General features: G+C 33.4%; 1 protein-coding gene across 1 annotated transcript; it reads left to right on the forward strand.

The window, feature by feature from the left end:
- Positions 1-6,415: 6,415 nt before the first annotated feature.
- Positions 6,416-11,952, forward strand: LOC130827491 (exopolygalacturonase clone GBGE184-like). Its single transcript, XM_057693222.1, has 5 exons — positions 6,416-6,643; positions 8,092-8,400; positions 9,761-10,050; positions 10,529-10,748; positions 11,616-11,952. Exons 1-5 carry the CDS (start codon positions 6,446-6,448, stop codon positions 11,868-11,870), a joined length of 1,272 nt encoding a protein of 423 aa, XP_057549205.1. The 5' UTR covers positions 6,416-6,445; the 3' UTR covers positions 11,871-11,952.
- The last annotated feature ends 777 nt before the right edge of the window (positions 11,953-12,729 follow it).

The following is a 12,729-nucleotide window of genomic DNA, read 5'->3' on the forward strand; positions in this document are numbered from 1 at the left end:
ATAACTCGAAATATGCATATTTTTACTAAATTGGTTGGGAGTATTGTGAGAAAATAAATAAAACTTTAAATTATTAGTGGCTTACTCTGAAAAATTCTAGTGCTAAATATGCCAACAAAATTAACTGAAAAACCTAAACTAAAGGTGAAAAATATAATATTTATAATTTTAATCCATCCCACTAAACACATTTTTTCTAAATGTACACACTTTTATGGTATTTTCATTCACCTATATGATATATTTTTCTTTATCCCATATTCTTATCTTATTCTTAGAAAACTAAAAAGTGGTGCAACTAATAAGTTAGAGGGTAATCTATGTGCTCAAGACACACTGAATATTGTTTTATTAGGATAAAGATGATGTTGCAAGTGGAGGTTGGAATAGTGAAAGAAAATACAAGATTGTGACAAGTTTAATCTATAATCAAATCATATTTGGTGCTCCTTATTCGTAGATCAAATTTGGCATAATAAAAAGACTTTTTTAAAAGATAAATATTGAGTTTTATTATTGATTTAATAAAGGTAAATGAAACAATTGACCCACACATCAGTATTAAAAACTCTGTAATAAAAAAAGTTATTATTAGGAAAAATTATTTTGTAGTCAACAGATAAAGCTATGAATCAATAAATGAAGGTAGTATAATAGGAGGCTCAAATTAACAAATTAAAGGACTTATGAACATAATCCCAACAAAAAAAGATATCAACAAATGAAGCTATGATTCGAAAGAAGATTAATCAATGATCAAGTTAGTATAATAGGAGGCTCATTAAAATTGGATTCAACATTTGTTGGCTAAGCAAGCACACGCCTCGTATGAGCACAAAACCGAGCCTAGATGAAGTCAAAGTCTTTGTACTAGAGCGCAATGTTATAAGTGAACCTTTTAAATCCTAAATATCGGGAAGATTGGTCTGAAATACTCTAGAAGAGACTAGAATACTTCAAAAATGTATATAAATGTATAGAATGTTCTAGAATATACTAATACATTGTAGAAGATTGTGGAAATCTCTAAAATGTTCTAGTAGTGATTAGAACACTCCACAAATATCATATATATACAAAATAAGTAGAGAATGTTAAGAAGGTCCTAGGACTACTAGTAAAATCTTTCATATACTTGAGTATAATGTAGGATTCTTTAGAACATCTTAGAGAGGATGACTCTCGAATATTGTATAATGTTCTAGATAATGTAGGACTTTTTAGATAGTAAAAAATATGGAGAATTCGAGAAGTTTACGAGTCAAAATGGCTTGTCTATGAATAGCCACCCATGATCTATTGGAAAAAGCGTTCTCTTATGTAATCCTTAATATAATGGTTAAGCAGAGTTAAGGAACAAATAAATTCACCATGATCTAACAAATAAAAAAAAAGATGCGTTTTGGGTAGAAAAGATATAAATGACACTTTACGTTCTCTGTTGTGCGACAGCGGAAGCGAAGATCGAAAAACAATAATGAAACAATAAAGATTCAAGCAAACAATAAAGAAAATCACATCGAGAAATTAACGTGGTTCACTATCAACGTGATAGCTACATCCACCGGCACCGAGAATAAAATTTTCACTATAAACAAGAAGATTACAAGATGAACATGAGAAACCAAAACAATGGCTCTCCAAGCTTTTTTTCTCTTAGTTTTCCTCACTTTGTGTTTTGCGTTGCATCTCCTTTTAATTCTAATTACATGAGGCCTTTATATAGTATACCTCATAATAAAAAGGAATTAGGTTAAGAAAATACAAAAAACCGTCAAATACTAAGAGTAACCGGCCAAAAACTTGCCAAGAAACTGCCATTACGCGAGCCGCAGAGTGAGATCAGAAGCAACTCCGTGCCCCGCAGAGAATTACGCGCCCCGCGAAGCACAATCTGACCAAGCTCCGCGCCCCGCGGAGATCTCCACGCCCCGCGGAGTAGTGTTCAAGTCACAGTATTTCAACAATCTCCACCTTGACGAGAACACGTAGCCAACCACTACCTCATCAAACCATAGTGAAACAAAACTATTCTCAAGCCAAACCCGATGCAAAGCTCAAGCATAAGCCATACATTCCGACAAGTCTCCAACCAAGACCCATCCCGATAAATCTTCAACTAAGACCCATCACATACTCGTTTCCAAGTATAACAACTCATAACGCTCAACTAGCATCACAAGTTCACTCATAATGCTCCACCTGCATCACGAGTACACGAGGCAAGCTCCACCTTGAGGTTGTGCACACCTCCACCTGTGAGCTCCCTCACACCGCCCCTAAGGGCCTATGCTAATGAATCCAGCATAGTAAAGAATCTACTAGGACTGTCAGACCATCCTACCTTCTTTACCTCTATCTTCATGTACGTGCATTCCGAATGAAATCTGACCACACTGTGCTTTTCCCGAACATCAAGTACCTGATCACTAAACACACAATCGTAGTACACAAAAGCCAGACAAGGTTGATCACAAAGAACCATCACCGAGATCAAGACTTAATCAAACTCAGCGAACACAACCCAAGCTTCAACCGATGTAACAAAGCACTTAATATCATTCCCGTACATAAGAAACACAACAGCTGATCCAAGCAAACCATAGAGAGAACAAATCTCTACCTGCCAGTGCCCCCACCCAGGTTGAGTCACAAACCTGCAAATGACACTTCTGGCATGCACAAAACAAGTACACATCACAGCATACATCAAACACCGAACCATTACTCTAGACATGTAGACCGACTTAGTCTCAAAATGAGGTGATGTAATTGAGCTAAGTAACACTACCAGTCCATACAAAAGTTCCCACACTCTGCTCATACGTAAAGTCATAGCAAGCCACTGCGCCCGCTCACTATACTCTACAATGTGCTCATAAGTTGGAGGTCCAAGTGACTCCACAAAAATGGCTACCAACCTTGCAAATCCCACAAGGTTCAATGCATAACCTTCCACACTTATAGCAACCAAAACAACACTCCCTACAGCCAACCTATTAGACTTCTCGATAACACATATAGGCTTTTCTTGAAACCATTTAGATCGGCGAAATGTTCCCTGTACTGACTTCTTTAAACTATCCACAGAGATAAAGATAGCACCAGAAATCACAGTCAGAGAGATACCTGGGGTAGCATCAACCTCATCAATTTGGGGTCGAACAGAGATGGATGAGGAGTTAACCTCATACTCCACCTCAAACTCGGTACCACTATCACCATAACTAGCTGCTGCAAAATACACAACAACACACCAAAGCCCTAACAAGACTCCAAATATGAGATAGCACGATACCCTACTGAGCCACACCACACACATACTGGGCACCTCTAATCCCGTGTGTAAACCCCGATCGAACAAACTAATCCAGTATCTACTCAACAACCAAGTATCAGAGAGCATACATAAGACTCCCCCTAACAAGGTCCAATTTGCTATTCCTGTAACACCGTTCTGCAATGGTGTTATCCCATAGGTATGATGCCACAAAATACCTAAAACACAGAACATAACAAATCCACAAAACGAACTATCCAAATGTAGCCAACTAACCATCTTACCATACAAGTGATCATGAGCTTCAATGCTAAGCTCAAACCCGTGTTTAAACCCAAACACACAATGCTTGTCTTCTTCAAGGTAGGCATCCTTGACACATGTAAGACGATTCTCAATGGACAATTCCAGCCCTCTACTTTCACCCATATGACCATGCCTATCACAAATCGTCATCTCCTGGTGACAAGTAGAAAAAATAACTGCAGAACTAGGCAGCGTAATACCCTGAAAGACATACAGGGATTTCACCTTGACACCCTTAAGTATCAAATCCGAACCCTTAAAGACACTCACTTCCCCATTGCTAAACTCACCCTTGAGGCCCAAATCATCTAAGGTCCCAAGCGATATCAAGTTCTTCTCCAATGCAGGAACATACCTCACCTTAGTCAAAGTAACCCTTCTCCCATCACTAGTCCGAAGTCTCATGGAACCAATACCTACTACTTCACATGGAGTACCGTTAGCAATCGTAACTGAAGCCCCAAAACAAGACTCATAAGTATCAAACCAATCCCGACGAGGACTCGTATGGAACGAACTACCAGAATCAAGAATCCAGCTATCAACCAAATCACTAGACTCAACACAACTAATCAATGCTAAATCTTCCTCCGAATCATAGCTCTTATTCTGTTTACTTTTGACTACTGTGGCCTGAGATTTATTCTTTAATTCTGGACATTTAGACTTAAAATGTCCTGGTTCCTGACAATGATAACATATTATGGTCTTAGTGTTGCTAGACCCATCTCTACTATTACAAGTATCCGACCTAGCACCGTTACTATTGTTAGATCCCTTATTCTTTCTAGAATTTCTACCCGACCTAACAACTAACCCACTGCCATAATTCTCATTATCACCTGTCGCCTTTTGACGCAACTCCCTAGTATAAAGTGCTGCCTTCACTTCTTCTAGGGTCAACGAGTCTTTGCCAACCACAAAAGACTCCACAAAGTTCTCATAACTATTCGGTAGAGAAACAAGCAATATTAACGCTGCATCCTCATCATCTATCTTAACTTCTAAATTACGCAAATCTAGTAAAATAGAATTAAGATTTTCTAGATGATCCCTTAATGGCGTACCTGACTGCATCCTGAGGCTAAACAACCGCTGTTTCAGTAGTAATTTGTTGGTTAAAGATTTTGTCATGTATAGTGACTCCAATTTTAACCATAATTCTGCGGCCGTCTCCTGATCAGCAACCTCCGTGATGATATGATCATCAAGACTTAGTAAGATGGTAGAATGAGCCTTCTCTTCCATCACTACTAATTGTTCATCAGTCCATCCGTTTTCAGATCCCGACGTAGAGGCCGCACTCTTTGGGATCAACGGACACCAAATCTGCAACTGCTTTAATAACGCCTTCATCTTAATCTGCCATAGCCCAAAGCTATTCTTCCCATTAAATTTCTCAATCCTTATTGTAGAATCTCCTACCATTGTTTCCTTCAAAAACTCTTCCTAGGATTAAACCTGAGCTCTTGATGCCAATTGTTGTGCGACAGCGGAAGCGAAGATCGAAAAACAATAATGAAACAATAAAGATTCAAAAAAACAATAAAGAAAATCACACCGAGAAATTAACGTGGTTCACTATCAACGTGATAGCTACATCCACCGGCACTGAGAATAAACTTTTCACTATAAACAGTGAGATTACAAGATGAACATGAGAAACCAAAACAATGGCTCTCCAAGCCTTTTCTCTCTTAGTTTTCCTCACTTTGTGTTTTGCGTTGCATCTCCTTTTAATTCTAATTACATAAGACCTTTATATAGTATACCTCATAATAAAAAGGAATTAGGTTAAGAAAATACAAAAAACCGTCAAATACTAAGAGTAACCGACCAAAAACGTGCCAAGAAACCGCCATTACGCGAGCCGCAGAGTGAGATCAGAAGCAACTCCGCGCCCCGCGAAGCACAATCTGACCAAGCTCCGCGCCCCGCGGAGATCTCCACGCCCCACGGAGTAGTGTTCAAGTCACAGTATTTCAACATTCTCTGGGAACTATTCCAAAAGTGTTTAATATCTCAATCTTTAAATATATTTTTGGTACAATTCGAATTAATGGCCTTTATAAAAAAAAATTAATCATGTATAATCAAACTTACACTTTTTATTATTTCAAGCATTTTTTCTAATTTGAAAATTTTAAATCATTTTATTGAGAGAAACCAAAAAATACCAAGAATAATCTAATCTTTTTATTACTTTTCTACAATAATTCTACCTATTGATTAACTATGAATAATCTCAACTTTATTGGTATTTTCCTAAAGTAATATTGGGTAACCAGATGACCTGCTATTGTAGTTAATTTGCAAAAGAGGTAAACTCAAAATTAATGTATAATTAGAGGAAAATTTTGAAAATTTACATATAACAAATTCTGAATAATAAAAGAAATCAGAAAAAATTTTAACGTTTTTTTACATTTTTTTTTGACATTTTATTTTAAAATTTTTTTAAATATGAAAACATGCTATAGCAGATCATCCGGTACTCGAGTTTACTCTAGAAAAATAATCTTAAAGTTGAGATTATTCATGGTTAATTAATAGGAAGAATTATTGTAAAAAAAATCATAAAAATGTTGAATTATCTAAGGTAATTTTTCCTGAAAATTTAAAACATGACTAAATTCTCTCTTTTTGTGTAGATTATCAAAATGTTAAACTTAAACTAATGGTTGCTAAACAAAACATAATAATAGAAAAAACTAATGATATAACACTATATTTACACCAATTATATCTAAAACAATTTCATCCACTTAAATTTTCCATAGATTTTATTTTGTTTTTGGAAAAATATTTTTTTGCCTTCCATTAGAAATCCATAATCCTTGAACAAATTGTTGCAAAGTTATGATGACAATAATTGTTCTTGTATTATGCCTAATAACTTCATCAACATACATTATTGAAGGCAGAAATAATAAAGAAAAAGTTGGCCTTGCAAATGTAGCTCCCTTGCCTATTGGGGGTGTTTATGATGTTACCAAATACCATGCTGTTGGCGATGGTTTTGATGATACCGAAGAAGGGGAATCTGCCAATGCTATGGTACAATTTTTGCACATTTTCTTTCCGGTTAATTTGAGTTGAGTCGAGTTAGACTCGTTTTAATTGATCGAGTTAATTTTGGATAACTTTAGATTTTGTCTCTTTGAATATAATGTACTCCTTTCATTTCTTTTTGTTTGTCCACTTTACTTTTTAACGTATTTCAACGCAAATTTTGAACCTCGATATCTCATGCATAATAAAAAATTGTAAAAATTATATATTAAAATTATTTGTATCAAAACGAATTTAACAAGATCTCACATGAATATATTTTGTCTTAAATATATAATTTAAAAATCAAATTTAAATTTCTTTACACAAGAGAAACTGAATATTGAACATTTTTTTTTAAGAATATGGAATATAGAATATTGGAATTATTATACGATCTAATAGTCACAAATAAAAACAATAAATATGCAATCAAAGCTAATGAACAAAACCAAATACAAAAAGACAAGAATTCCTATTAGTATCGAAAAAAAAGATAACAGGGAACATAACTATTTATGATGGACAATAAATTAAACTTAAGAGAAACCACTAAGTCTAGAAAATAGAAGTGAGAACAAGACTATCCCTTCTAATTATAAAATTAACAATAAATAAATAACAAAATGGCGACCGCACAATTATTAATCGCGATTTAATTGATTTGATTGTTAAAATGGCGACGAATTGGCTATAACTCTTAGCTGTCGCCCGAATGCTATTCATTTTTGGCGACGGAAGAGATACGTCGTCCGTCTGTCGCCAGCTTCCAGAATGCAAATGGCAATAGATGTCTCATCGCCAATTCGTCACCATTGGCGATAAGCGTGTTGTCGTCGCCTTTTTGCCATCGCTATCTTACAAGTTATTTGTAGTGACTATATGAAACACAAGGAATAAAATAAACATGTTTATCACTTTTATTCATTTTTCTTGGTTTTCATCCTATCTAAATATAATTAGAGCTACTCATCCCTTTGAATTTGCTATTCAAAATAACGTTTCTCCTCACAAAATAAAACGTCATTTTTTATAAAAGAAAAATAAATTCAAATAAACAGAAAAGTATTTCTTCGCAATAGGGGGAGTACCTTGTTATAAAATTACATTATGTAACTAATTAGTATCAATGTATTAAGCATTATTTAGAAAAAAATATTTAGTAAGGCTGTAACTAGGGGCGAATCCAGAATAAAATCAAATAATGTATTTTTAAAAAAAAATTGTTGATAGTAAGACTAGATACTCGGATAATATTACATACTAATATTTTAAGCAACTTAATCAATACACTTATTAGTATAGTTAGATATATAACTTGTTAAATACTGTCTATTGACAACATTAAATTGGGCGGGATCCGCCCTTGACTGTGAGTAAGACAATATATATTACACCCTAATATTTTAACCAACTTAACAAATACATTTATTAACAAAAACTATGAATTGCAGGGATTTATTCAAGCATGGAGGGCAGCATGTGATAGTAGTGGAGTAACAAGAGTAATAATCCCTAAAGGGAATTTTGTAATTGGTCCAGTTCTATTTAGTGGGCCATGCAAATCAAAGGTTACAGTAGAGATTCAAGGAACTGTATTGGCTAACACTGATATAAGTCTTTATCCTGAACCATTTGTGATCATGTTTGAGAATGTGAATGATGTTACACTTACTGGTACTGGTATTGTTGATGGCCAAGGGGCTAAACATTGGGGGAATAATGATTGTTCTGGCAATAATGATTGTGCTCCTCTTCCTACTGTAAGAATTTAATTGATTTTCCACCATCAAACTCAATCAAAAGTTTAAACTGATGATTGATACCTTAAAATATGTTATATACTCTAACAAGCTCCCTTACGCGAGAGGCCTTTAGGCTAAAAGTGTGGATGCAGCACATACTTTAATTGCCTTTTTGGTTAGTGGTTCCGAATGGTGACAATGAAAATGATTTATAATGTAAAATTTAATCAAAAGTTTCATGTCATTTCCATAGTAATGAAACACTTATCACAAAAATGTTTTTTTTTGCATTTGAATGGAATTTATGAAGAAAATGAGATGATTAAAGTTTGACAAGCATGACCATCAAAGTAGCAAGAGATTTTCCAAACAAAATTACACTAGTTTTCATTGTCATGACCACTATTTAATACCATCTACCAAACGGGTATGTTACATACTATAATACCATGTCACGCTGGCTTCTAATACCATGTCAAGAAACCAATTCAACCAAAAAGCTTAAGCTGATGGTTTAAGGCTCCAGGGTATGTTACATACTATAATAATCATGTAAGGTAACTTGTACATGGTGACAACTCGATATGTTTCTTGCTTTACACGAAAAAAAAATAGAAATTTAGGTCCTATCGATAAAGTGATAATATTTACACAGAGTAATGCTCAAATAAACCTAGTTGCCCAGGGCAACTAAATTTTTGTTACCTACGATAATGTTCGTATAGAATTGGATTAGTCATTAGTGGGTTCCTTTTTGGTATTTTGTCCAAGCCTAAAACTGTTAATATTGTCAATGAATCTAACCATTATAGAGAAACTTTATTCTCACCCTTTTAAAGCAAACATAATCTCTAACACCATAGTTTCTATGAACGAAAAATATTGAGTACAATGATTATATTGATGAGAACCCATGACATTTTCAACGGTTCCATTGCTTTCAATGGGCCAAATATGGGCCAAATATATATATATATATATATATATATATATATATATATATATATATATATATATATATATATATATATATGTATATGTATATAAAAGTACAGCTGCTAACATAAATAGCAATTTTATATAAACTGTTAATAATGACAGTAGTCTGCTGCGTTTTCCCATTAAATATATATCCTACACAGACTACAGAGTGAGAATTATAACTAAAATGACCCTAAAGTCATAAATTTTATGATTTTTTTGGATATTACTTTAAGAAAAATTTCCGTAAAATTTACATATTGTAACTGACAAAGGTTATAGTATCTTATAAGACTATTACGCCTTGTTTGAAGTTATGATACTAGTTGTACATATATTGATCCACCTTGCTATCATACTTTAAGGTTTTTAATAAAAACCATATGGGCTTGAATAGTCCATAAAATTTCACAGGACGAACAACACTTTGGTGGAAGGAGTGAAATCAATAAATCCAATGTTTTTCCATATGTTTGTAAGCAACTGCCAAAATGTGACGATACGTGGGGTGAAGTTAGAAGCTCCATTTAACAGTCCTAATACTGATGGAATACACATCGGTAGCTCAGAATTTATTACCGTTGCTAACACCATAATTGGCACCGGAGATGATTGTGTCTCTATTGGTCATGGTTCTAAAAATATTAATGTTCTTGGTGTCACTTGTGGCCCCGGACATGGTATCAGGTAATTTTTTCCTTTTTTTTCTTTCGTAATATGTATTTATATTTTTTATTTATATTTGTTATGATTGTGTTTTTATTGTCAAGAGATACGAATATACTGAAAAATCATTGAAGATCGACAATTTTAAGGGGTTTTGAATTGAATTGTATGATTAATTAGTTGTTCTTAAAATCAACTTTAATCATTAATTTGTGAAACCGACTTCTTCGTATCTCAAAAAAATCATCACTGAGATCTTGTTGATCTTATAATTAGTCGGTTAAAAAGCATTCGAAAAAAATATCCTATATGAATTTTGAAAATTGTATTCACATCAACTAATATATCCTAAATTTCTACCAAAAATTTCCTAGAATTTGAATATTTAAGAAGCTCAATGTCCTAAATTATTTAATTAATTCAATAAATAATGTTGTTTTAAACTTAAATGAATAATTTTATTTATTGATCAATAAGTTATTGTATGTGTGTTTAATAGTGTGGGGAGCCTTGGGAAGTACAAAGATGAGTTAGAAGTAGTAGGGGTGCTAGTTAAGAATTGCACCCTTAGTGGAACAACAAATGGTGCAAGAATAAAGTCATGGCCAGGGAATAAGCCTAATAAAGCTTCAGCAATCACATTTGAAGATATAATAATGGATCATGTTAAGAATCCTATCATTATTGATCAACAATATGGAAAAAAAGCAAGCTCTGAGGTAACAACTACTCACATACTTCCTTTTTTTTTTTGTTATGATTTGGTTTGATCATTTGATTTTGAAATCGGTAAATAGATAATGATAGCTGATAACTGATTAAAGTGGTTGTTTTAACTAGTTAATTCTACAAACTGATTTGACCAATTGACTTTTAAACTGCTGCTAGAAACAGCTTATTTATAACAAGTTGTTTCTACCTGCTAATTTATTGAATGCTAATATAGATGATTTGATCACTCAACCATTTATTTGTGTCAAAATAAGCTAAAATTGATGCCCAATAAGGTAATTATTGTCCAATAAGCTATTTTACCAAACACTTTCATTTATTTACAAATTAATACTTCATCCATTGTGTTTTACTCGCTACACAAGAGCTTTGCACAAGAATTAGAAATAGAAATCATTACGTTAAAAAGACCATTATAACCCTTAAAAAGATAGGTATAGAAGTTAATAATGTACTACTATGAGGTTAAAAAAAACATGGGCAAAATAAACATCTCATTTAAAGGTTATAGTGATGTTCATCTAATAATTCGAATAAACACCTCTAATCCCTACAGTTAAAATCATGAATCCGCCACTTGGACAAATTCAGTCGTAATTGATATACAATATGTATGCATTTTTATTCTTGAGCCGAGGGACTCTTTGATCGCTCTCTCCTCTATGGGTATGAGTTACCGTCTTTCTTCCCTCCCCAAACCCAAAACATAATTTTCTATGAACGGGATATACTGGGTATGATGATGATGCATGGTTATTTACCCTAGATCCTGACTATATAAGTGGGATTTACCGAGCATAATGATAATCACGCATATTTGTCTAATTTAAAAATGTAAAAAATTGATGTTGTAGGCATCTCATGTGAAGATAAGTGATGTGCACTTCAGAAATATAAGAGGAACCTCAGCTACAACAGAATTGGCGACTTTTGATTGCAGCCCATTGTTGCCTTGTACAGACATTGAGGTTGCTGATGTTAGCCTTACTTTTGATGGTAAAGCAGCCATTCATAAAAAGCTTCCTCTTACTAAGGCTATTGGTAGTGTAGTTAATTGCTTAAATGCCAAAGTTGTTTTCAAAGGAAAACATGATGGAATTAATTGTTAGTAAATATAAATTTTTGTACAAAATTACCTTTTTATGTTTTCTTTTGATTATAATGATGGACAATTAATACCCATAATGGAGATACTACGTTTTTATAAAAAACAACACAATCTTAAAAATTAAAAGTAAAGGTTTTTTTTATTAATGCGTGATTTATTATTAAATAATCATACAACATCTATATTAGATATAAAAATTAGCAAGTACGTAACAACTTCAACCAAATATAATTCAAAATTAACAAAACTACAATCTTTTGCCATCTCCTAAACTCATTGCCTACAAACTTGTCAAGTTTGACAAAGTTGGTAGTCAAATCCTTGAGACTTGCCATATAGTAATTCAAAGAAAACCGATGTTTTAGATTGTTGTTAAATGTTACTTTAATTTATAAGATAAACAATAAAATAAAGTTATAAGTTTGTAGTAGAAAACAATTACATATGACAATCAAGAACTATGCTTATGTACACCACCGAGAACTCCGAAAAACTGATCTTCAATCCTGAACCAAGTAACAAGAAGTTTTGTTCGAACCTGATATTAATTCTAGGCGAGATGCTCTTTCCTAAAACATCATTTCCTCCCTACTACGGTGCTTGGGAATAAACCGGAAATATGTTCTGAGATCTAAAGAATTACACTAAATTCCTAGCACACGGAATCTAGAATGATGTAAGAGAAACTTAAATGGAAGAAAAAATTACAATCGAAGATTGCAAGTTCTCTATGTAAAGTGCTAAAGAAGAAAAGAAATCAGAAATTGCATGTAGAAAATAACCACACAAGCTTTCTATATTTATAGAATAGCTCACACCATTTCACGAAGCAAAATGTTACTCCATGAACCACAAGATCG

This window comes from Amaranthus tricolor, chromosome 11, assembly GCF_026212465.1.
Source record: "Amaranthus tricolor cultivar Red isolate AtriRed21 chromosome 11, ASM2621246v1, whole genome shotgun sequence".
Lineage (NCBI taxonomy): Eukaryota > Viridiplantae > Streptophyta > Magnoliopsida > Caryophyllales > Amaranthaceae > Amaranthus > Amaranthus tricolor.